This window comes from Centroberyx gerrardi, chromosome 18, assembly GCF_048128805.1.
Source record: "Centroberyx gerrardi isolate f3 chromosome 18, fCenGer3.hap1.cur.20231027, whole genome shotgun sequence".
In the NCBI taxonomy this organism is placed as follows: domain Eukaryota; kingdom Metazoa; phylum Chordata; class Actinopteri; order Beryciformes; family Berycidae; genus Centroberyx; species Centroberyx gerrardi.
In genome coordinates this window covers 13544150-13571523 of record NC_136014.1, presented here as the reverse complement: position 1 = coordinate 13571523, position 27374 = coordinate 13544150, and the positions used below count along the sequence as shown (strand labels likewise).

General features: G+C 41.8%; 1 protein-coding gene across 1 annotated transcript; it reads left to right on the top strand.

The window, feature by feature from the left end:
- Positions 1 to 3557: 3557 nt before the first annotated feature.
- On the top strand, positions 3558 to 26125 carry pinx1 (PIN2 (TERF1) interacting telomerase inhibitor 1). The gene is made up of 7 exons (XM_071901522.2): positions 3558 to 3594; positions 4121 to 4230; positions 4812 to 4904; positions 5313 to 5394; positions 6420 to 6512; positions 11185 to 11267; positions 25003 to 26125. The coding sequence occupies exons 1-7, from the start codon at positions 3576 to 3578 to the stop codon at positions 25711 to 25713; spliced, it is 1191 nt and encodes a 396-aa protein (XP_071757623.2). The 5' UTR covers positions 3558 to 3575; the 3' UTR covers positions 25714 to 26125.
- Positions 26126 to 27374: the final 1249 nt, after the last annotated feature.

The window sequence follows — 27374 nt, the reverse complement described above, 5'->3', positions numbered from 1 at the left end:
CCATGTTCTCTTTGTAGTGGGGGGAACCTTGCCTGTTATATAACACGTCTCCCTGGGCGTGCACACACAGTCGCATGCTTGTCTGCCACCGGCCAATCAGAGAGCTCCCTAGGCCTCCAGGGGCCCCAATGTTTTGTCCTCCGTCATGTAATAAGATTCATAGAGTGCGTGGCAGCTGATGTTTTAGGCGTGAAGACGAGGTTGACATGAGAAGACTAGCGAGGGGAGGCTGGGCGGTGGGCCTGAGAGAGACGCCATAACACTCCACCATAGCCGTTATTCACATGGAAATCTGTTGCTATGGTAATGCAAGCCACTCCCCCATCCCAGCCCCCACTACCTTCCAGAGAAATGTAAAGGCCTGTATGTCACTCCCCCACGTTTGGCTTCCAGTCAAAACAGTGCGACCCTTTGGCTTGTCCATTCCTCACCCATTGCTGGATTTCTCAGTTAGTTGATGTAACTTGGAAAAAAGGAACAGATCTCTTTGCTGTGACTAAGAATTAATTACTCACTTTTTTGCCAATACATCTTTATTTTAGAATTGAATGGCCTTTTCATTGCTGTTGGTGATAGCTTTTCCTCCAGTGATCTGGAACAGGATAGATGCTATGATGGTCAGAAAATCAATTTAGACTTTGGGACCATGGTCACATTTATGAGGTCTGCGATTTAATGATCCATCCCTACAGTGAACTATGAATTAACAATGAAGCCTTTGACCTGATCTCACCCTTAGACTATCAACACACCGTATGAACACATAATGTGTGCATGCTAAAATTACTTTTCATTCCACAAAATATTAAAATCATTCGGCCTTTTCAGAGGGTAGATTTGTGTTCATATTTCAACATTCAATACAGTCTCCTAGTACTAGTAACATTTTCCTACAAATGAATAAGGGATTATACATGACTTCACAATGTAGAGCACATGACTGTGGGTACGTTTCTTATGTTGTAACTTCTGGTAAACCATGCACTGTAAGGAAATTACAGGCAGGGGAAGAATGACTCAACAGTGGAACTCTACAGAATCAGCTCATACTCTATTTGTCTGCCATCCACAGCCATTTCACTCTTGGAAGATTACAAGTTTAAAGGCAGATTTTGAGTAACTGTCAAAAGACAGTGGAGGAAGTTATGGGACAGGACATAACATACAAGAGTTTATATTGCAAAGATATACAAGAGGTTAAGTCTTTAAAAGACAAACTCTTTTAAGCTTAGCTGAAAAAGAAAAACAGGCATGGCAAGATCAGGTGCAAATCAGTGTTGAACCACAGCATCTTATAACTTCTATTGTCAGTGTTTCTATAAGACAGTCTGGTCATGTCAAGTTGACAATATTCATCATCACTGATCCTTTTCAAGGCTCTGGTACATGGTACTCTTATGCAATCTCAACTTAATCCCTTAATTGCTTGGGGTAGAATTAACCCTAGCCACAGATTTAGGATCAGATTAACCCTTCACTTAACCTGACCTTGACCATTAGAGGAACAAAGTAATGTCTGACTCTGGAACAGTGGCTTAAGTGTATCTTATTCACTTTAATCCCCTGGATAAAGCCTTGTAATGGGAACATGACTCTGTGGCATACAAGAGAAGACAGTGTTTGTCAGTATCTTACCTGAAATCACCTTCATGCTTATGAATTTGTTTGTCATGACCTATTTATTCATGCTATATTTGGGGCTTAGTTTAAAGTTGTTGTTTTTTAAAAGAGTGATATAAACTCTACCTAGCCTATTAGCTATATCCGAAATCTATAATGTAATATGATTTACATGATAAATGAAAGCAGATACAATAAGTAAGGTGAGCTCATAGGCCAAGAACCATTCTTGGGCTGCTAGTGTGATTAATGGACCTACATACAGAGCAAGATGCTGCTTTGTCACATGGCTGGTTCCCCACCCACTCTCTTTGATGCAGAGTCCAATAGAAGATGGAGTGGGAATTTTCAGTCCTTGGTAATACCGGGCATGGGAAAACCCAAACCTCTTAGGTCAGGCACTCTGCACAAAGCCATCGAGTCGGACGTCTAAGAATGAAAGACACAACATTTTCATTTTTGCTTTCGTTTCATCCCTTAGGATAGCATAAATGTAACTCTTCCAGGCTTGTCATTGTGTCATTTCGGTCACTTTTCACAATAAAAAGCCTGATGGAACAAGATTTCACAGTGATATATTTGAAGAACAAGCCTTCGAAAAATCTTGTGGGACTGGCAGCACATGCAAACATATGTTCCTTTTTGGCCTGAGACGCACAAGAACTGTAAACACAACCTCATATCAGCACAAAGTAAAATGTTTTTATTTTCCTTTCTGATACAGTTGGTAAAAGCTTTTGTGAGCCATACTTGACTCAAGGACACTTTCTCTGCATTTTCCACAGTGTTTTGATCTTATTGTTTCACTATATAGGGATTATCATATCATTACCATCAACTCTCCCATTTACTTCATATTTATGGCACGTTTTCCACTAAATGCTGGTGTTCTGTTTCATTTAATGGATGGCATTTGCTGGAACATACAGTACATGGCCTATTATGTTGCCTACAAGTTACATAACAGGATCTTAATATTAATGTATGGAAACCAGTTGGGCCACGTCTCAGCTGCAGCTGCCTGCTTTGTGGAGTGTAATGCTGCCTTCAATTGCTACTTGTAAACTCCTACTTCCGAGTTTGCGCATTCAAGTGTTCTTGGCGAGAAATGGTATGAAAAGACCCTGCAACACAAGAAGAATTTGGTAGATGTTGCTTGTTTTTAAATCAAGCTGCCCTCTACTTTGTGACGCAGAGTCCGAATAAAGAGGAGAAGGGGTGCATATGTCAAGCGTGTGTGGGGTGGGGTGGGCTTGTGGGAAGCGGGGGTTGGTGGAGTACCTTCATTGTGTACTGATCGTCCTTTGGAGAGGAGAAATTTATTTAGATGCATCCGGGTTGGGGGCCCAATGTCACATCCTGTCTGAGGGCCCAGAATTTTTAGCAGCTTCCATGCAATTATGATATTTCTGACAGTACTACTTAGAGGCGGCATTAAACCAGCAGCTGTTGAATTTTGCCCTCCAGATTATCAAGGAGTGTGTATGTACATGTGTGTGTGTGTTGGGGGGGGGGGGGGGGGGGGGTATCACAGCTATTAGGTAAAGGCAATATGACATTTCTTTGTTGGCTTTAAGTAAGGAATTGCACAACATTTTATGCAATCCAATTTTGTTTGAATTGGACATGACAGTTTGGTTTTAAAAGGCCTGTGGTTCAGTCTAACCTGGGTCACACGTATGAGTTTTTGGCAATGGCGCCCTCTGCTGCCGAAATGCATTCACTGCAGTGAGCCCAAAAAAGTACACGTAATATGAAAAAAACCCACATATACACCGCAGTGTCGACAATAAACTGACTAACTACTTAATTCCCATCCATAGGGAATACGAAATACGAGATATATTTAGCGTTCTGGTTTATTGACAAAAATAACCAGTGTGGTGTGACTTTTTTGTACAGGCATTTTCTAGGAGCCCTACGCGGCTTCCGTCAACGTGTTTAAAGACCCCAGGATGTCCATGCTCGCTGAACGTGAGTAATTTGCCTCTAAATATTTGTTACATATTTTAATTATTCTCCATAGGTAACACTATTTCAACTTGATGTTTTATGTTTGCAACAATCTCCCACTATCAACTGTCAAGACATTTCTCCCCACATCATTCAATATTTTGTAGATTGTGAAGTGTTCCTAGCTAACATTAGCATTAGCTGCATTAGTGTAAACACGTGTGCTGCCCTCATGTTTGCTCTGTAACATAACTTACCATTAGAGTTAGCTCACATGTGTGTGGATATGTTAATTTACCAACAGAGATGACAATATATATGTGAGAGCCATTATCATGAGCCTTGACAGGACAGTTGTAGCAGCACTGCTGTTTCAGGGCAACATGGCCGCGGGTTGAAATGTCAAAACATGTTGCTTCTGCTCTGAATCATGATCCCAGCGACAGCCGTCCTGACAGCTTGCAGTGGGAGGCTTGTGGCACAAGTTGTGCCTCGTTAACAGCTGGAGTATGCACTGACACTGTCACTGTTTGTCTATACTGTGTAGCCCGGAGGAAACAGAAGTGGTCTGTTGACCCCAGGAACAGCACCTGGAGTAATGATGACTCCAAATTTGGCCAGAAGATGTTGGAGCGCATGGGCTGGTCCAAAGGCAAGGTGAGAGTGCTGAGGTGGATCCCCGCTGTTTCTGTTTAGGTCAGCAGCGGTGATTTCTCAATACACATATACAATGAATGAAGGGATATTGATAATACATGAAGCAGTGTTTCATCAAAGTTGGATGTTTAAATGATATAGCACCCATATTCCTGTGATTAAAGTTTCTAAAAGTATTTTTTACTTTTTTGCAATTATGGAAAAAGTGTCAGTGATAACTCAGAACATAGGGGCAGTAAATAGTAGATTTACTCTTCACAAACTCACCTTGTCTATGACTGTACCGATATATTGTAGGCTTTATAATGTTAATCAAGTAGACACACTTGTTCACATGAACAGTGTTAGTTTTGAATAAAAGTACAAATTTCATGAAGACAGATGAGTTATCGTTTGTGAAAATGTGTTATGATAAACAACGGTAAGCATAATATGCAGTATGTTTTTTTATTTTTTATTTTGTAGGTTTTACAATTGGGACATTCTGCTCAGAATAAAAATGTAGTGCACATGAGCAAATCTAATTGATGCCCAAATGATGAGCATTAGAATCACATCTTGTCTTCTCTTATCCTGTCAAGGGTCTGGGCAGAACTGAGCAAGGCTCCACAGATCATATCAAAGTTAAAGTGAAAAACAACAACTTGGGTCTTGGAACCACTGCCAGCTATGAGGTGAGCACACAGAAGATGAAGACCTAGTTGAAACTGCAGCTATTAATCATCTTTTAATTTATTTTGTTGCTCTATTCTTCAAATTATTGCATAATGTGATTACACCCTGACAGCAACTCAGCTGTGAAGTCATTTTCTGAGAACATGTAACAACACATGAGATCAGTAGCAGTGATAACATTAGTCAGCAGTTTGTTGGCAAAGAAAAGTTGAGAGTAGTCAATCACATGGTAACATTACTGGCATGTTAGTGGTTTGAATGTGCTTCAGTTCAACCCATGTTGCTTTGGAAATTGTGTCTTAAAATGGAGAAATGACAGATTGAAGTGATGCAATTTATGTATAGAGATGTGTTGTTGAATAGAAGTTTCTTGGTATTGTGTGTGTTGAAATCTGCTGTATTTACAGGATAGCTGGATTGCCCACCAAGATGATTTCAATCAGCTTCTGGCTGACCTGAACAACTGCCACGGTCAAAACAACACCAATGGTATGTAAACAGATGGGTGAAGCAGTCTGTATATTATGCCATTTGGTTAAAGGATAAGGCTGGTGTTTTTTAATGCATTGCTTACCATCAACAAATCCTATAAAAATAACAAAATCAGCAATGATTTTCTTTTGCCAACAAGTCTCGTCCATGTAGCCGGTGCCCAATGAAGCCATGTCCCAGCAGCCATAGAACTTCATTGTATTAAAAAAACGATTAAAAACACGTCAAAGAGCCATGCCGTTGCTCTGGGCAACGTATTTCATCATCACGATGCACCGGGCCAGCCGACTTTTTCCTCAAATAACTTAATAAACCAGCTGTAAACACGTTTGCGATCTCAGGAAAGTAGTTCCGTAGCACCGAAAATAGTCCCCGGCATAATGAAGAATTTGTTCCCATTTGATTTGGTAATAACTACAACAGCCTGACTTTTCGTGGTAACAGTTTTTTAAATGTAAACTATGTCTTTGTGAGCTGTATTTCAAGGTTTTTAGCTTACAATTGGAGCCAACGACTTCGGGGTTGAAGGCTAAAAACAATACATGGGAAGTCAGAAAGTAACGGGAGTAGAGCAAACGCATTGTTGATTTTGTTATTTTCATAGGATTTGTTGACGGTAAGCAATGCATTAAAAAACACCAGCTTTATCCTTTAATACTTGTATCCATTTTTTTTTACCGGTGGCCCAGTTTAGTGGAATTCAAAATTATAACATGAGCAATTTCACTACATATAAAGCAACACAAGACTACAGCAAATTACTGCCATGTGCATTCATCTCTGGTTGGTTGCTTCATCTGTTGCACAGTAGAGGGTGCTACACTGCAACATTTAGGAGAGGAAAGGCTGGGATAAAGTCACTGTCATAAATGAACAGTGTCATTATCACTGTGCAGGAAAGCAAAGCGGATATAGAATACTGATGTCTGGAAATTGTTACAGAAGTTAGGCATAATGGTACTTAATATATATAATTACACAATGTATGTGACTATTATTTTTTTTTTTTGCATTATTTGTAGAACCCCCACCAGAGGAGCAGCAGCAAGGCTTTAGCTTGGAGGAGAAGTCCAAGACCTCCAGAAAGAGGGTTCATTACATGAAATTCACTAAAGGTGGGTTCATCCTTTGGCAGCTGAGTTCTTCCCAACAGCAGACTCAGTCCCACAGTTTTCGCCTTAACAAAAGTGATTCCTTTCTCACTCAACAGTCACTACACCTGCAAGTCTGTTTCGGCAGTATACAGTAATAAACCCAGCCCGACCAAGTCCTCCATTCATTAGAAAGTACAGTAGAAATGCTCCACTAAAAATGGTTCTGCCGTTCACATCAAAAATGAAAAGGTTGAGGTGAACCATTCATTGATTCTTCCACCTACATACCACACACACACACACACACACACACACACACACACACACACACACACACACAGGCAGACGGCCTCCTTTACCTCTCCTTGAGCCATGTGCACTTGGCTCAGACCACAGACACGGATCAGAGCAGCACTCCATCAGCCAGTGCTGGGTCAGTTGGTCCGGTCAGTGCTAGGGAAGGTTATTAATAACTCTTCCCCTCTACTTTCATTACTCCTTTACACGTCAGGAAGTCGAGATTTGCCGGTCAAGGCCAGTACACTGATAGGCACAAGGAGGACTGATTTGGTGTTCAGGACCACTGGAGGCCAAAATGAATAACCAGTAGTCCATAGTTTACTGTTGAGGAGCTTTGCTTGAGCATGCAGCATGTTTGGGTGATTACAGCCGTGATTTCATAGTAAGATTCATAATCATTAGAGATGCTATTTTGGTTAGAATTAAGCTTGGTTTTTTTGTATTTCTAATACATCTAGCTAAATATTTCATATTAGATTATTTTCATTTGACAGTGATTGCAAGCTTGCAGTTCCTTTGGCAACATGCTAATTGTAGGAAGCACAGTGTAGTATGTGATGCACCAGTTCATCAAATGTTACATCTGTTAATGTAATTCCATTATGATCTTTCTTGTGATTAGCTTCAAATGTACCTTATTAGGTCAGTGTGCTTGGGAAAACAAAATATCTCAACTTTTACCTCACCTGGAAGAGCCTTTTCTTACGTCATTCAGTAGCAACTTCCTGTTTCCTGTTTGGGGCATCTGGCGCGTCCATTTACTGGCCCCCAAAAAACAACACCTCCCAGTGGCCACATGACCCATTAGATGACCCTGCCAGATAACACCCGGCCTCAATCTCTCCTCCAGACCCCCTCACCCTGTTTTTGTGATCTTAATTTAGCCGGGACCAGAAGAAGGCCTTGTGTCAGATAGAGAGATATGATGCACCTACACAAGATACACATACGACACGAAGGATGGACATCTCTGTCCTCACAGCCAGGCCCTTCTACTTCTCCTCCCTCCTTTCTCCAAAACGCCCTCATTGACCCCATGAGAAGGTACCTGAAATAATCCTTCCCTTGTGACTGCCTGTCGTTTACAAGGCCACATTTATAATGATGATAATAATAATAATAATAATAAACCTTATTAATAGAGCACCTTTCAAAACAAAGTTACAAAGTTCTTTAAAAAGGATAAAAAAGAAAACATAAAAACAAAAAAGTGCTACACGAAGGATAAAATCAGCATAGCAATCTGAGACAAGAATCATAAAAGGGAGGACAGAAACAAAATAAAAGGTCTTTGCGCAAAAGCAAGTCTATAAAAATGGGTTTTGAGAAGTGATTTAAAAGATGAAACCGATTTGGCCAGCCTGAGCTCCTCAGGCAGGTTGTTCCAAAGTCTAGGAGCCATGACAAAGGCCCGATCGCCTCTTGCTTTCAGCCTAGACTTTGGAGTAGGGACCTGCCTGAGGACCTCAGGCTGCACTCTGCCTCATATGTCATCCACCACTGGACATTTGTGATGTTTGTGAACTTGGGCCCCTTCCATCACCTAGGCATTAGGATATATACCCCAGCCTATAGTCAACATAATGAAGTCAGCTGATCCTTCAGGACTTAAGTTCTAATCCACTTGAGGCCCTGAGATCCCCTCCGTTATCACCACCAGCTGTTTGTGAGGGACAGGGTAAGCCAAAGTGCAGGCAGCACTTAACACTACTTTTTCCCCCAAAAAAGACAGTGGGCACTCTACTCACCTTCAGTAATTTATATTTATTCAGACAGCTGGAAAGCACAGATGGAGACGGAGTAGGGAAAATGCAGGAGAGAAGGTTTTGGCAGGATTTGATGCAAGGCCAATATAAATGTGGCTCCAGAGACAGTGGACGTATCAACTCAACTGTCTCTGGGAACCCTAGACGCCACTGTTACCTGTTTCTACCTGCAGAGGCCTCAACTGTTGTCATGCAACAGCATGTGTTTCTCGTTTGTCCACAAACAGTTAGCAACTTCAGTTTGAAACATGAGAGTTCAGTGCTCCACCTGCTTTAGGTGGTCTGGCTGATATGTTGACAGCGAACCTGTCAACTTTGAAATGGTTGTCCGAATGGCAAAAGTATTTATGGTCTTTATTTAAGGCCACAGTGGTTGGGGACAGCTGCAGGAAAACCGTTCAGTTTTTTTGTTATTGTTTTTATTATCACCTTCGCTTGACCTTTTACCACACTGTGTCCAGGTTGTGCTCTGGATTGGCATGGGCAAACAAAGAGTTACTTGGCAACCCTCACCCTGCCACGCCCCTTTGCATGCCTCCAACGCCTGTTCCCCTCCTGTGTGGCTGTTGCCAGGTTAAGGCTTGGTAATGGATTTAGCGTTGCTAAGCTCGTTACATGAGAGGTTGAAAAAGTTGACTGTCAGGTGCTACTCGTGTAGTTCTAGATGTGCTTCTAGATTGTCTGTGTAGGGAAAGGGCATCTATCGTGTTCAGGATTGGTAAAATTATATTCATTAGTTTACCTAAATGTCTGATTCTCCTTTCCTCCGATGTAATAACCTGTGTCTATAACATCGACCAACCTCAGTAAATTCCCACATCAAAAATGGTGTTTTATTTAGAGGATTGCTCTTGATATTAAATCTATAGCAAAGGCACACAGGTGTAAAATGTTTTGGCTGGCAAACGGCTCCGAGGCTCCCTCTGAAAGAAGGCTTCCTTACTCTCTCCTGCATTTTATTGATATCCTGTTCAGCCTTGCTCCCTCACTGCCAGCACTGAGGATTGATGGCCTTCGTTTGTGGGGAAAGGTACCAAAATCTCCGCTGCTCAGGCCTGTGCCCACAGCATAAACCAGTAACCCAGTTTTAATTGCCCCCCCCCATCTATCACTTGTCATGACAGCAAGGGCCGCTGATGCAAAATGTAACTACAGCACTCCATCCGTTGCTCTGTGTGGCTGGCTTCACCTTGGTCTATGTGCTTTTGTCAGACCTTGAAATTTTCAGCATTTTAGCCAGTGTATGTCTATAAACTGAAAGGTTTGGAGACAACATGACCAGCCGTATCATTTGTATCAAGCACAGAGCTGCTGGCCACAGGTACTAAGCTGTGTTGTTAAGTTGGCTCCTTGAAAACATCAGGTCTACCTTCAGGTCCTTGTTAAATACTGGAGACATTGACATTGATTTGTTAATACACCTTTGATCTTTTCCGCTCTGCCTTTTTAGTAGTCCATACATTTTTTAGTTGTCAGATTAATGGATTTGCCTGTCAGAGCCTCAGTGATTTGCGAATCTGGTTTGACTAGTTATCTGCAGTGGCACTTGTTGCCATCTCAACTGCGACCTTGGAAACCAGCAGGTATTCCATAACACTTTCCGTTGCACGTTAGCAATGCCCATGCTTCATCCTGCCCAGTGGCATTCAGCCACCTTGGAACATTCAACAGGGAAAAATAGGGTTAAGCTCCTTTTTATCTCAACATTGTTATTTGCACTTTCACCTGAAAGCCTTAGCCTGAGAATTTTGACAGGTACTTCCTCATCCAAACAGTAGAAAGGTCAAATAGGGCATAATTTTACCTTCGACCTAAGATCAATAGACGACACACACACCATGGACCCCCACCCCCACCCCCCCATTTATTTTAGTTTAGAACATAGCTGCTTGGTTGCTTGGCTTTGCTCCTTAGACCTGCATTTGCAGTAACTTTCAAAGCCAAGAGGAGGGGAGATAGAGGTTTTAAAGCAATAAATAACCAAATGTTATCAGGGCCCTGCTGGAGGAAGAGGATGCAGCTGTACGAACAGGACTCGGGCCTGAGACAGACGGCTGTGTGCTCCAGGAGTCTTTGAGGCCTGGGTTGAAAATGGGAATCCGGAGGCGTGGCATGGCAGACCTTGTCGTCGGTTTATTTTTCTTTGCCGTTTTATCCCTGTAGCAAAAAGCAAACTACGCAACCCCCTCCCCACCCCCCCCACCCCCACACACACACACACACATTCTCCCTTCCAACTCCAAATATTTCTGCTTGTTTGGCTGAAGTTCAAAACACTCTCAGATGCTATCTGTGTTTTTGAAATTAATGATAATTTTTTTGCATGGTGGGAAAAAAATCTGAATCCGACTTGTTTTTGGTCACATTTGTAAAAAAAGTAAAGCTCTACTGATGTATTCCTAACATTTCAAGCATTCTGTGAAATGATTTTTGGTTTGGTTGATGGTTTGGTCATTTTTGGTTGTGTTGAGGTAGCTACACCTAGTTCAGTCTGCTTTATGAATTATAATTGCTTCTATGTGCCAGAGCGATGGAGCCCAAATGAACAGACTGAACTTGTAATAAATCTTATCAGGGTGGAGTTTTAAAATGTTGTAAGTTTGAATAAATGCTTTATTTCCCCTTAGGGAAGGACCTGTCCAGCCGTAGTGAAACAGACCTGAACTGTATTTTTGGGAAGAGGGCAAAATGTGCTAAAGACCAGGAGGAGGTAAGGGACACCAAGCCAATCTACAGCACACAGAACCCACAATTCTCCATGTTTCCTCTCTTGCCTCAAAGTTGAAACTTCTACATTAGAGATGTGTCCAGAATAATCAGTTATTCATAGAGCGCTTCATAATGAACTCTCATATTTGGAAGCTGTCTTTTCCAGACTTTGGCTGGACTTCTAAACTGACTAACCTGCAAACAAAACCAAATATATTTAATGTAATTTAAGCATCAAACATATCCAACACTGTGCTCATTACTAAAGCCTCTAAAATGTGATCATATCAATTCATCAGATCTAAATATATCTAGTCATAACAACTATAATATAATCAACCACAAGGATCTGTAGAGCATATCCTTAATCCCAATGGATTATCAATGACATGCGTCCATGTCACTGATAACGCAAAAAGACAGACTATTACTTTTATATACAGTGAAATGATAGTTGCTCCTTAGCCCAGTCAATGGGGAGGAGATGGCATACCTCTAGCCAAGTGGCTCTGCCTTATCTGCCTCTGTCTTGGTAATTAAGGATGACCAGTGCTGCTGATGCCTCCATCAGTGGTTCCAACATCATGTGATCCTTTTGCACTCTACAGGGCCCGGCTCCTGAGCCGCCTGCGGCCCTAGATTAGCCATGTCATAGCGTGCAGCTTTAACACTGCCAACAGGCCACTGTTGGCGGCAAAAGCACCTAAATCCAGTTAAAGGATTTGCACTCTTACCCCCCTACTCCTCTCCTCCACACTTCCCTCTTCTCTACTTCTGTCTTGGAGCAGTCACATCAGATAGCTAGGTGTGCCAACGGGCACCATTACAGGCAAATCAAAATTGGGGTGAGGTGTGCAAAAATCTGAAATGATGACGCTTGCAAAAAAGTTGACCGTTTTCTCTCTGCTCTTAGCTTTGGTGGTTGGTCACTTGAAACTTCACTTTGCCATTTGGTGCTATGGTGGCTCCAATGCTTTTCAAATGTATCTTACAAGACTGAGGCAGGTGCAAGTTGGGTCCCAGGCCCATTAAGGCCCCCACAGGACACCATTTGTTTTGGACATTTAAGCCAATTAGTAAATTGACTTGCCATCAGTTTCCTGAATTATATCTAATTAGCCCTTTTCAAATGTTTTTTCAATGAGGAATGTGTCGACTGGAAAGTAATGCTCCAATGATCAGTATTGTCAGAAATTATACATTCATACTGGCAGTGTTGCAGTGTGTAATTTTTGTTCTGAGACCCAGGTTTATTCCTGGGCCCATTCCATAATTGGTTCCAGTAGGTGATTCAATTGCTCTTAGTTGGATATTTATATCATGATGTATGGAAAACTGTGCTATAATTTTTGGTGGCAGGGCAATGAGGCTAGATGATGAGTTTTCATAGTATTTACATTTTCTCAGATGTAGTGGCAGTTTTCCAGTTGCATGAGGCCACCACAGCTAAAGAAATGTAAAGGAAACACTGTACTGAAGTATAGACAGACTTTCACTGTAATGTATCTGTAGAGGTTTCTTAGTACCCTTGTTTGTCCTGGGAGAATAGAGAGCAGCCAAAAGCTATAACATGAAATTAAACTAAGGCCCTTGTTCACGAAACATATTGGTTACAGAATTTCGGTGCACAAAATATGCAGCTCTGCAATTTGAGGCAAAAATAAATAATTCTATATATTTTTTTTAATTTCTTACAAAACATGCAACAGTATGGGCTGAGATAACATCACAATAACCCTGCCGGTGAGTTTTATGAATAACTTCTTAAATCTCATGTTGGTGATGATTGTAGATGCTGCCACATTATTTTTATAAACCTTATCGATGAACCAAGATGGATATGAGACGGCATTTTTATCTAGTCTTGATGAATTTTTGCATATACATGAGCTGTAGGGCTGGTGGTATAAAGAAATGAAAAGAAATACATGGAAACATTTACTTACTCTCTATATTTTAGTGTGAATTGATATCTTATCACCAATAAATAGAACAGATTTCTTTTGCCTTCACAAGTTCTGCTGACCCCTATATAGAGCCAGAAGAATCACAAATCACAAATTTTGGACTCTGAGACGCTGCAAAGCCTCTTGCAGTCTTCCCCTCTTTATCTCAAGCCTTTGGCTTGAAGAAATTGGCATCTTAAAATCCATAAATTGCATGAAAAACCTTCACTATTCCCATGCTGAGGCCGAGCCATAGCATCACAATGGCCACTGCTCCCTAGCTGATTAACATTGGAAACGCAAGCAATACACGCCATCTTTTTTCCCTAATTGTTTGGTTATGGGTTGTTATTTTTCAGCCAGGAGGGACACCATTGACCATATCGAAAACACTGAACACAATTACAATGGCATCCCACGAGGCCTTGTGTAGAGGCCCAGCAACATCTGAGGTTGCTGGGTACAGGTAAAGAGGGTGATGGACCAATCAAGCTCTAGGCATTGTGCAAGATCTCCTGTGACTGTCCTGTGAATGTATCCGTGACACTGCCAGTGACCCTCGGCCCACACTGATCTGTGCTTACAGTAGTCCACCATTAGTGTCCACATTACTGTTATAGCAAAAAGAATCATACTGGAGTATACACACTAAAGTCAGGCCCATACTCTCAATACCCGAAAGAGTAGTGCATATCTGGCCCGTGGCCTGTATCCCTGAGTAGGGCCTATATCAACAATGGGAGGGTTGGCTTAGTGGCACCAATACAGGGGGAGAGTTGGCTTGTAGGGGTGTGCACATACTGCCACCAGTCGCATATCTGCACCCTGACAAGGTGAGGCCATGGGACTCACCCATATCTGGATTGGCTTCTCCAAAACTGTTTGCATTCCCTCTCATGAATCTTCTCCCACTTTCCAGCCGCGCCACTTCACCCACCACCCACTGCTGTCTCTCCAGCCTCCCTTCCACCAGCCCCCCACTGCTGGGGTTTTCCTTCCTCCATAGTGATGTGCTTCCTGCTAGCCCCTTATCGCTGCTCACAACGCTCCCTGAAACACAGACAGGCAGACACACACAAACACACACGCACACACTCAGCCGTCCCACATGCTCCTGTTCATCAAAGACAGTGCTGGCTGTGTAGAGAAGAACATACGAGCAGATAGGGGAAGATTATTGCTCCCTCATCTGTACTGGTTATATATGGCCAGCTCCTAAGTCTCATCCATTACCTTGTTTCAACTTAGTTACTATCTTTAAATTGAGGCGTGATGAAAGCCTTTCCTGTCCTGAGGTGGTGCCTTTTATCTCAGTAGCTTATCGTCTAATGCTAATTTTTACCAGGTTTTTCTAAATATAACTGCAGTCAGGTATAAAATCTGCTTCTTTTGAAGTTAAAATTCAACTGTGAAATGTTTCAATGGGTGATGTTTTTTGCCTGAAATATATTTATAAGTATATCTGAATTTTAAGGTTATAATTTTCCCTGTGAAAAATGGCTCCTGTTAGATGCATAACACAGAATGTACAAGCTAAATGTGTGACCACCACCAATAACCTCATCCCACCCTTCTGTGTAGCCACCTGAAAATGTATGCTCAAGACCATTATTTACCCTCCCTGACCACTGAGGGTTATCGAGTTGTAGTGGAGCACCTGTCCATCTACAGTCCTCTCTGTTATCCATCACCCATCCCACGCCTGCGAGCCCCCTCATCTCCTGCCTCCTCTTGTGCCCCTCAACACAATTACTCACCGCATGACAAATGACAGGCTCTCTCTGCCGAGATATCAAAAAGCCCCGGCCACTTCTAAATGAAGGCACTTTGGCAGCCCTGTGCTCCCTATGCTTATCGGCGGGCGAGCAGTGCCCCTGGCTGTCCTGTGTCCCCCTCTCCTCCCTCCTCCTCCTCCACCACCCCCCAGCTCTCTGTGCCCTCCTCAGGGGGTTTAGTTAGGGGAGCCACATGGAGGGCCAGCCCAGCTTGATTTATCTCCCTTGCCCCTCTGCCCGGCCACTCAGGCAGGCCGAAAGAGCCGACGAGGCTCCAACGGGCCTCAGCTCGAAAGCCCGGCATTAGCTGAAATAAACCATCCTGCCGCCCAGTGAAAAATGTCCTCTGATTGGCTAATTAATCAGTCAAAGGGGAGCGACGCGGCTTGTGACTTGAGGGACCCGAGCGGGCGACCGCAGAGGGCCCGCTGATAAATAGACTCCCCGCCGATTCATACATCAACAAAAGTTAGTCATTTTTTAAAGCCGCCAGCTCACATGAAAGGTGGAAACACAAGCCCATAGTTTTATATTTTTGCCCGCTATATTTCTCTCTTTTTTGGCTGTGTGTGGAAAAAGACAAAATTCTGACAATTGTATGTTTTTGTTCCATTCTTAACTTATTTTTTTTTGTTTTTCTTTTTTTATCTGATAGATTCATGCTAATGGATCCTTGATTTATTTTGTTTTTGTCCCAAATTTCTGCTCCCTTTTTAAATGTGGAATGTGGAACTGAGGTGAAAGCACCCATACCTGATCATGTTAATTAATTTTAAAGCAAATAAAATTACATCCTCAGCCAGGCACCTATATTTCAGTGATTCATCTACTCTTCCACTGATTGATTTTGTAAATAATCCTCAACCTAATGAATGCCATTTCTTTTCATTTGGCTGAAAGCCATCGCTGAATTGAATTTTTTTCTGTTTACTTCATGATGCAGTAAATCAAAACAGATTCAGCCTCTTCAATCAGCACAGTTAAAAATGTCTGTTGTATATCTCTAGGAAATTAAGCTTCATTTTTCAGCATAGTGATTAACATTTACAGCTTTGTGGCTGTAATGTTTTATGTCATTAATAGCAGATTTCTTAAGCAGATTTTTATGGTAACGTCAAAGTTGTTATAAGATAGAGCAATTCATTACTTCTGTACTCCTTAAAGATGTCGGGGTTGATAAATGGTCGTGTGTAATTTGGTACAAGCCTTGTTTTGACGTCCGAAACCGCCAGTCAGACAGTCGGCATGGTGCACCCTGCTCCAGGGGTCGGTGTGACCCCTGCGGCCTCTCCCACTCCCACTCCTGCTCAGGCACAAAGGGCCGAGGATCAAGCCTCATCGGGTGGCACCTGTTGCGGGTTTTTCCTGCCCACGCCTCGTCCACATGAAGGATCGCACGTCTGTGGGGGCTCCCCCGACACCACCGTCTTAAGGAATATGGGGCAGGGGCGGCGCAGGTTGGGGGCTCGGGCGTTTGGCAGATGCGTCGGCAGGGCGCCAGGGAGCCGATGGGCGGAGTCAAGCAGTGAAACTTTGCTGACAGCGCAGAAGCAAAATGTCTTCAGTATGAAAATTCTCTAAGACACTATAGTACAGTTCTCACGGCTGGCTGCTGAGGCCCGTGCCAACGAAGTGAGGTTGTGCTGGATATTTGTTTTTAACAGTGTGAAAATTGTCAAGAAACTAGGCCGGTCGTTGTTTGAAGTTTTGTAATAATTCAGTATCACAATTAGTCAGTGCATAAGACATGACACTATTATTCCATGAAGCTGTTGTCTTCAGTTGGGATAATCATTATGGGCTGAGACGTCTGGCAGATTAAGTGATAAGTTTGACTAGTAGATTTTTTGTAATCCATTACTGCTGTTTTAAAGCCCTTGATTTTTCTAGATATTGACTTTTATCAGTAGTGTCACCTGAGATATGTTGCCTTATTTGGCTTTACACTGGACTAGTAAATATACAAGTATACATCTTTGATCTAGCAGCCTTATTTTATTTAGCTACTTATACTTTACAGGGTTAATTGTCTGTTGCTGTCCATCAACTTCAGCATTAGTCCGTTGAGAGGTGGTGCCGGGTAAACGTGCGTTGTAGGAGTGTGGTTGGTGCGTTTTGAATGGGCCAGTCACTCGCGCTTGGTGCCTCGCTTGTTGTGAAACTGAGGAGCTCTAATTCACTCTCAGATAACATCTAATTGCCTCAAACAAAAGCTCTACCTCTCAAGAGCGCGTTTGTTGACAAGGCCCCATTGCTTCTACCGCCGAAAATATAAGGACCCGCCAAGTGACAGCACCCCCACCCCCCACCTGCAAAGACACATACGCATGCACACACACACACACACACACGCAGACACACACACACACACACACACACACACACACACAGACACACACTTACTGCCTACCTCCCTGGCAGTTCTGTGGACTGCTCCCTCCTGGCCATGCCAGCTCGCTGACACTTACAGATTAGTGTAGGAAAAAAAAAAGAGAAAGCGAGCGTCTGTCTCTTAGTTACGGGCCTAAGCTAGAATGCATGGGGCCAGGGTAATTACCGCCTGGTGAAGCTAACCGCCCAAAGATTTCCAGCCCTCTTGGCTGTTTACAGCCACCGACTCCCGTTTAATCACTGACTCTTTAATCTAATAAATCACAGCTGGGGAAAATAATCGCTGTATCTTCCTCCTTTGGGGTTGGGGTGGGGGAGACCCCTGTGTTCTTGAGGGGGGCATTGTCGGCAAGCGCTCGCAATGTTGAACAAGCGCAAGGCAGTCATGCTGCATGCATAATGTTGTCTTCATTTGTTACTTATGATAAACGTTCTTGCATCTGGGCACAAAGTGCAATTTTTCAAAACCTAATTTTTTCTGTTTTGTCTTAACTAAACACAGAGGGTTTGCCTTTAGCAAAAGTATTGCTGTGTAGAACCTTCCATGTGTGGCATTTAGTGTACTTTTGGTACATCTTTCTACAATTTCTAACTTTGCCTCTTACATTGTGTAAATTTTATTTTCTTAAAGTTATTTCTGCAGAAGAACAAAATAAACACACAGGAAACAATAATTCTTACCAATAACACTTTGGAGGCAGTGTCATTTCTTCAAAAAAATTGATGGCAAAGCGAACTGTATGCTTATTTACCCGTGAATAAGCAGGGGTATCCACCTGTTTCTCTGTCCGCCCACATCAGGCTCATGAAGGATGGGCTGGTGGACTTGTGTGCTCATCAGGGAGAGACAGCTGGGTAATCCAGGCCTGATCCATAGACCTTGACTATCGCCAAATTTATTATTGTGGCAGGACAATGAGGGCACACTCATGCAATTAGAGAACCAACCAATATTGGCTGGATATTATTGAAAAAATAGCGAGTAATGCAAACAGGCACTTTTTAAGAAAATAAATGGGTAACTGCGGCTCTGTCAAATGCTAATTAACAGAACCAGAAGTGATTTTTTTTTTCTTTGCAAAGCTGATTAGTAGGACATAACTGTTCATATTTAGTTAACTTTTAATGCTAACATTGTTTCCCAGCCTCGCGTCCAAGCCTTGTCTACAGTTTTTAAATATGCCATGAGGTTTCGATTTTTTTGTTAAATGATAGACTGTGTAAGAAACCACATCTTCAGTGAATCGCCAACATGTGTGAACCTCATACCTTGAATTTCCACTCTGCTGGAGTTAGTATTCCAGGATGAGGCTCACTTGGTTTTAGTATTTGTTGTGGGACAATCAAGAAGCAGCCAATTAAAAAGTGCAGTCAGTGTGACTTAAACGCATCAATTAAATGGATCTGGTTGGGGTATTAACCAAGTTTTAATGTGAAATGTCAATGTATGAACTATGCTTTCAAGTCCTTTTCATTTAAATCTGTTTGACCAAAAGAGTGATGTGTTACGTGTCAATTTGCTTATGCATAGAAACCTCTCTATGCTCGTGAAAGTAGGTAGACGCCCTAGTTTACACGCATTTCATTTTATCTTGCACGTACAGTAGTGAAGAGATTTGCAAGAAACCACATCCACTGGTTTTATCACTGCTTAGGGGAAACGGGGTTGCCACAATACTGTCATTTCCAGGACATTTTTTTTGTAAACTTTACCTCTACAGTTGAAGCTATATTTTATACTAGGCTGCTTGAAATTGTATTGTATCACATGGTTTACAGCATCAGCAAAATTATTTCCCAGTTGTGATGAAGCCAAACTACTATTGATGGAGCCATTAAAGTTCATCTGTCAATAATAGTTAAGTTATTAGACACAGCTTGGCTTGTTTCAAACTTTTGGAAGCAGTCTTTTATTTGCAATACACTCAAGTTCTCCCTGATTTTGCAGGAAAAAAGTTTCAGTTGCACTCTAATGAACCTTTTCCACCATCCCTCCATGGGCTTGATTGACTCTCCTCCTGAATGCCTTGGCCTCTGTGTCTTGGCACCTTGGCACATGGTTTTCCATTGGCCACATTAGCAGGGAGAGATAGAACTGGAGTGTCTTGAAGGAGGCGGCCTGTTGAATGTCTTCCCACCCTCTCCTTTTCTCTGGGACCCTCTGCGGGCCCTCCCTGTGTTCCCTGCCCAGCCCCAGCCCCCGCCAGGGGAGAGAGCGGAGCAGGAAGGGCCCGATAGCCAACCAGACCGCTCCTCTGCCGAAGGAGCCTTATCTCAGAACTGCACACAGTGCACTGAGCGCATCCTTTTCCTGGGGTTCTGGGTCTGCAAGGAGGAGGAGGAGACATGGTTGAATATAGGTGCATTCTCCAGCCCTCCTTCACTCCTCAGCCTCCCTGTGTTCTTGCCCAGGCCTGCCTTTTCACTCATTCTTCTCCAGTCCAAGCAATCGTGTAAACTGTCTTCATGAATTGTCTAAATCACTTTTTGAACTGGACAGGTGGTGGTTACATGCATATTCCTTGAAATTATATTTTCAAGACGTTTAGAATTTGGTTTAGCATTCAGATCCTGCAAGAAATTAAAGATAATGTTACATTTAGATTACCTCTTTACAAGGCTCAGCATTTTAGCAAGCAAAAATCGTTTTCATTAGTATTTGATGTTGCTCACCTCATATTAGCTTTTATATTATTTGTATTAGAATGCAATAGAACATCACACAATGGTCTGAAATTTGCAATTTGCAAATTTTTTGTGTATATGCCATCTTTATCCTTCGGCACAGTGAAAAGAGGCAAATAGTTTGGGGCTTTTTTGATGAGAATGTTTACTTTTATGTAATCATTTAGGAAAGATATAGCACACCACACAAGCATTCTCTGGTTTTAACTGGCCAAGGGATGAAAAATGTATTAATATATATTGGTGGAGTTGTCTTGTAAAAAAGTCAGGGCTGAAACGATGCTACAAGCAGTAAGCAGGTTAGTGGTTGAGAACTTTGTCCCAGCACTGTGACAGACTTAACAAACTGACAACTAACTGTAGTGGCTCTGACAACCAGGAAGACAAAAACTGAAAGCCATAGATTTAAAATGTCAACTAATATTTGAATGGTGATATACTATATATCATAGCCTTGTGTTAATTTTGTTGACACGAAATTGATGACAATTGTTTTGTGAAATCTGATGAAAGTGAAATATAAACTAGACCATGAAATTCAAATAACCATGGCTACGTTAAAATGATTTGATATTTTCCTATACCAAAAATTAACTTAAAAGTTAATTGGCCAAAATTAACTTAAAAGTTAATTTTTATTAAGAGACTAAAATACATAAAATTCATTGAAGCTGTTTTACATTCACTTGCATCTGGGTTTGCATCGTTTTTTGCCTTTAGTTCAATAAGCTTACCCTCACTTGCACACAGAGAGATGAGAATATTGAATCAGGCTCTTTGGAAGCTTGGTGTGTACCAGGAACTATATTTTTCTTACATGAGCCCAGGAGTGATCTTGTTGTATGAATGTGCAGATGCCAAATAGTCACAATTAGTCAACTTTATAACACTTATGGCTCTTATTGTTTGATCTTGTCTGAACATTGGCCGTTTTTGCTTTTCACTGGAAACTACTCTAGAGCAGATATGGTGTAGCTGGTATTTCTTGCCCTTCCGTGCTATTTTGCTAGTGTCATTATTTAATTGTTTTGAGACCGATGGACTTGCTCTAGCATTGCTAACATACTAGCAAAGTCTGCTATCAATATTTGGGGAAAAAAAATTAGAAAAGCCACTTGGCCAATGACTTTTTGGATGGATAAAATGGCCTCTCAGTTCATGAACAGTCACCTTTTTAAAACCCTGAATGTTACCGTTCACAGGGCTCCTGAACCCTGGTTGAAACGTTTGCTCTCTAGTCAAAAGACCTAGACTAACAATTTTTAATTCAATCATTCATTTATTCATTCTTTCTACCTGCTTAATCCTTTTTAAGGTTGCGGGGGGCTCAAGCCTGTCCCAGTATGCATTGGGTGGAAGGCAGAGAGATGTCCTGGACACGTTGCCAGTCCATTGCAAGAATAGTACAAATAGACAATCGCTCACAGTCACACCTATGGGCAATTTAGAGGCTCCAATCCACCTGACTTGCATGTCTTTAGAATAGGGAAGAAACCAGAGCACCCAGAGGAAACCCACACAAACAAGGAGAAAACATCCAAACTCCACACAGAGGGCCGAGGCCAGGGATTTAACCTTCTTGCTTCTCCTTGCTGTGAGACAACAGTGCTAACCACTGAGCCACTGTGTCGCCCAATTAAGTGAGCAAATAGGGGTTAAGTGTTTTGCTCAAGGACACTTGGACGGGGCACGTGCTGTTGTGGGGATTGAACCTGCAGCTTCTCAGTTATGGTACGGTTGCTCTAACCATTTGACCACTCTGGCATTCCTATTCTAAGATTAAAAATTCATAAAATTATCACTGATCGTAAAACAATTGAATCCTTTATGGAGATTCAAAAGCGGTGCCTGAGATTTCACCACAATCAACAAAAAAACAAATGGAATATCTTTTTGAGCTTCTGACTGATTTTATGCTGTGGTTGTTCTGGCGCCTTGTGATGGCCCACTGAGCTCTTATGATGCTTTGTTAGGGTTTCCTTAATTTTGGCATTTGTCCTATACAAAATAGCAATCAAAAGAATCTGTTTTGTTGTAGACTGTGCATGCTTTAACTTCTGATAATTGCAATAATGAATAACTGGGCAGAGAAAACATCCCCATTGGACATAGGGAAACAAGATGTCAACCATAAGGATAAAGCTCTACTAATCTGTTTTATGCACAAGTGAGGTGGAAAATATGAAAAGACACAGGTAAAGGTTGTCACCATAATATAATGAGTACCATAATGTGAAAAAGGATATATAAAACTAGTAACCTTTTTATTTGATTAAGCAACTCGGTCACTGATCAAAAATTAATTTTACCATAAGAAGCAACTTTTTTTCTTTTTTTTTTATATATCTTTGCAACATGTTACCCTCAACACTGACCAACAAAATCTCCAGGGGTGTCAATAATGCTGACTGGATCTGTAGGAGTATATCCATACGTCTGCGTGTCCAGCCTATGCTCAGCACAGCACTTTTCCCCTGTCGGATCAGAGTCTAATGGAGATCCCCAGGCAGTGAGGATGAACCACATACCAAGTTCCAGCCACCTTCCCTGATGAAGGGGATGTTTCTCTCTCTCTCTCTCACTCACTCCCCTTTCCTCTCTTTTTCCCTCGCTCATTCACCCTCTCCCTCTCTTGAGAGTAATTTCACAGGCAGTTGGAAAGTGGCCCCCAGCCATCTTCCCAAATCCCAGTTACATGTTGTTCGACGCTGTCAGCTCTAAGCCCCATCCCCAGTCTCCCAAGCAGAGAGGATGCCATTGTGCAATAACAGGGAGTATAGATTTTCTCTGGGAAGTTGGAAAGTTTTGTTTAATGGCACCTCACCTGAAGGGCCATATCCCCCTTGTTAGAAGTTGGGGCTATTTCTAGTCAAGGTCTGAGGTAGCGGAAAACTTTGTAGGCCATTTGAACACCTGTCTTGTCATTTAGCCTCAATCATGTACTTGATTTTCATATAAGGGTTCTGAATCCAACCTTTTTTAGAAGTAATGTAGTCGAACGAATATGTAATAAGAACTCAATTATATAATACTGAAGGATGTGATAGTTGGTCAAAACAGTCAATTCAAAATCTGCAAAGTAAATTTTCTTGCATAATTTAAAGCCTGAAAGAAAAACGACATTGTTCCAGCCTTGGGTAAATTTGCAGAATGATCTATGTGTTTTATACAGTTTTGATCAATGTATTAGTCCTCAAAACAATGACTGCACCTTCGTTGCCCTTATGGAAAAGTATTGACTATAAGGGGCCTTTTAGTGAGTTAAGGACAGAGACTAATAGCTGGTAGGGTTCTCACTGAAGTCCCTGGAGGACCGGCTTAAGGGAAATGAAACTCCTTCGGTAATCCTGAATTTCCTAAGTAACCAGATTAACAATCAAATGCAGATAGAATATACTGCAAGCGCAGTCTACTGCAGTAACGCCACACTGCATTTCAACATATCCGGATCTCTCAAGACCCTTTCAAATCTACATGCACATTGTTGTAGCGGCCCATCAATTTGCTTGTCTATCTCACTCAGTATTCGGGGTCAAAACAGTGTAATCTGTATGTAAAAGCATAAAGGCCAAACCATAAGGTGACTCAACACAACACGGTGTTTTCAATTCATCTCTAATCTGTAGGGTTTGAAAAATGCCATCCACGTCGCCATCTCTGAGGTAATACACAGAGCGGCAGTATTGTTTAGTGTGATTCTCAGGAGGAGCTTCTGTATTCTTCGGGACAAATCATTATGCATTGAGTAGGCCATTAGGAAAATGAAGACAAATGGGTCGCTGGGGTGGGGTGACAAATTGTTCATGCTGTACAGTTAAAATCTCGACTGTATTGTACCTCTGCGGTTGGACACAGTTGTTGTACGGTTGGCCCTGTTAAACAGGCGGCACTAGCCTAAAGGTTGGACAGATGAGTTTGTGACCAGACTGATTCAGTTCCCCAGACTGGCTGGGACAATTAAGCCAAGAGAAGTGACTGAGTGCTGCCCTGTCCTCTTCCTTAAAAGCTATTGTCGATGTACCTTAGAGCAAGGCGCTCAACCCCTAACTCCTCCACTAGATTTGCTCCACATGGTCACTAACAAACTCCTTGATAGCGTTGCTCCCACGTATGGAAATGTGTCTGTGTGTTACGTGCTCAGTGATACCGTGGATAAATAAAGGAAGAGATTAAAATACTCAACTGTCCATAAAAGCATTGAATGATGGAGCTATATAGTTGGAAATGTTCATTTTCCAATTTATTTCTGTATTCATATATGTTAAAGGAGACTAGGCAGCTCAGCCTCCTTAAAGCATTTCTAAGTAGTTTAGACAGACAGAACACACTCCCATAAACATATGAGTATTGGATATGCTTGCTATTTACTAAACAAAAAAATTATGAATGAAATAATTCGAAATTCAGCAGAGTGTATGGAATAAATGTGTAAATATTTATCCGCCTGATGAGTTGAATTTAGAAACTGATCTAAATCAACAATAGTTTTGTGATGTCACTACCTAGAAAAAGCAAGAAAAAAAGAGCAGAAAAAGAGCAGCTGTTGCACAGGGATGGTAGTTTGAAAAGCTGACTGTGCAAGGACACGCAGCTGAATGGTTGGCACTTACTTCCATTACTATGTTGTTGTAAGAAAAAGATGATGAAATGAATGTCAGACTTGCTGATGGTTGGGTCTCCGATTCTTTGTCAATGCCTGAAAATACATTTGTATTTTAAGGTGATCCTTTAACACCCATTGTTACATCAAAAGCCTATATTGGGCTCTTTTAACTGAAGATTTGCTGGGTTAACGTGTGCATGATGATTGACGATCACTTAATCCCCTGGGTCCACCATTGTGTGCTGTCTATTTCTGTATAGGTTCTCTAAATGCTGCATGAAACACTATGTAACACTATCCTCTCCATCTTCTCATTTGTATCTTTTCTGTCTATAGGAGAACAATAGCAGTGATTCCCAGGAGGAGAAGGAGGAACATTTGACTCCTGCCACTTCTGAACTGGACACAGAGTCCATCACCAAGACTGTGACGAGCACTCTCACCATGCAGGAGTACTTTGCCCAGCGAATGGCTCAGCTGAAGAAGGCTCGTGGCCAGGCCCGGGATCCAGCATCGTCACTGGGGGCAGAGACCAGCGAGATGTCCGGTCCGTCTGAGGAACTCAGTGCCATCCACACCGCCAGCCATGACGCAGACGAGCCCAAAAAGAAGAAGAAGAAGAAAAAGAAGACCAGAGAGGCTGCAGATGAGATTGAAGTGGCAGCGGAGGAGTGCATTGCTCCCATTATAATGGAAGTGAACGAGGACCACGAGCCGGCTCGTTCAGGGAAGAAGAAGAAAAAGAGGAAAATGGTCGAGAATGAAGGAGCTATGACTGAGGACTGTAGCTCCACCTCTGGTGTGGAGCAGAACTGCGAGGAGGAGCAGACTTCCTCCAAGAAGAAAAAGCATAAAAAACATGATAAAACTGAGCTATTAAATGGACACGACCCAACTGAGAATCAAACTATAGAATCTGAAGTTGTACACAAAAAGAAGAAGAAACACAGAGAACAGGTGGACAGTGTTATAGGAGAGGACAAGGAGGTGCTGGTAGAGAAGAAATCCAAAAAGGACAAGAAAAAGAAAAAGAGGGAACAAGAATAGGGCAGAATTGATCAGGTTTCTTTACCTTATCCTACAATCCCATGAACTCTTTAGGCGTCAGGGGGACTTGGTACTCCTATATCCTCTTATAAACCTGACCGTTAAGGCACACAAATATTGATTTGCTTTAAAACAAATCAAATGTTTTTGCATAGACAACCTCTCAGCTCCTTTCTAGCCCTTATTTAACCAGGAAAGTTGATTAAGATCACTTTTTACAACAGTGGCACAGGAGGGTAGTTGCAGGGGAAGGAAAGGCTACATATTTAAACCCATTAAAACGTGGAAGATGCGCAGTACAACCAGAGTCTTCTACTGTGAGCCACTGAGACGCTCCACTGTAGTTGAGGGTTAAGTGCCTTGCTCAACGGCATCTAGCAAATTAATCCTTTTCTTTCTATATGACTGCCTCCACAATGTCTAAAATATATCGATACAAAAGTCCTCATAAGTAGCCATATTTTTAACCAGGAAATTGCATCTGTGAGACTAATATAGTGCTGGAATGTATAAATATGTCCATTATTGAATATAAAGGGTCCAAAATGCTAAATTCCAAATTGCTACATATCCATTTTGGAAAAATGGTTACGTGATGTTAACTACTCAATATATCAAAAATCCATTCTCTCAAATGTCACCATTTTGTCTGTGACCATCTTATTACATGCAGTAATATTACTGTTTATTTAAACAATATTCCACAGGGGATTTAATTTTCTAGCCAGCAGTCATTTGTAACCGTATTTGTCCAAATGTTCAATGGTGGATGTCTCATTTTGGATTGAAACTCTTCAGATGGTTGTCCAGTAAGCTGATTCAGATACACCTTTTTTTTTTCAACACAACAGAAGCAGTTGTATTAATTTGTATGATACTTTTTGAGGTGACAAATTTGTTGTCTGACACACCATCTTAATGGTCCCTTAGAAAACGGAAAAATCTTTGACATTGGAGCTTCTTAACCAGATCAAGTCCCTTTTTAAATAAATCAAATCCAAATGGCTATGCATACTTGTTTTTTCTACATCGGTAATTGGGAATATAACTTGTGATGTGAGTGCCTTTTTAATTAGGCTTACTTTACAGTGCTGGTAGATTACATTCTAAGAATATCGTGAGAATTCTGAGAGAGAATGCAACCACTTCGGTTGAGCAGTGAGTACCATTCCCCATATGTGAGCTGATGAACTGTGTTTAACTTCAAGTATTTGAAAGTATCAACAAAAATATAACACACACACAGTAACATTGACAGGTAAATGGCTTTCACAACAGGTATGCTGAATTTGATTTATGGGGTTATGAAATCCTGTTGCTTTGACGTGACAGCCAAAACTCTTAACAAGCTAGTCTTGTTCAGAGATGGGAGTGGGTGTTATGAGTCAAAGGAGGAAAAAGGAAACTGCAGCTGTCCAGTCTTAGTCATCAAAACAAAACAGTATTCCTCTTCAATATCTTTGGGTCTTAATTTGCTACAAAAAAAATCTGAGATTAGATTAATGGATGTGTCACGTTCATTAATAGTCCTATGATAGAAATTGAGCCTGACTATTACTTAAGCTGTACTGTTAAGCATTTCAGCTGTAGAAATGTGTTTCCCCTCCCTATACAGTCATTAGCTGGAGATTAGTCTATGGCCCAGGTGAAACTGGCATGCC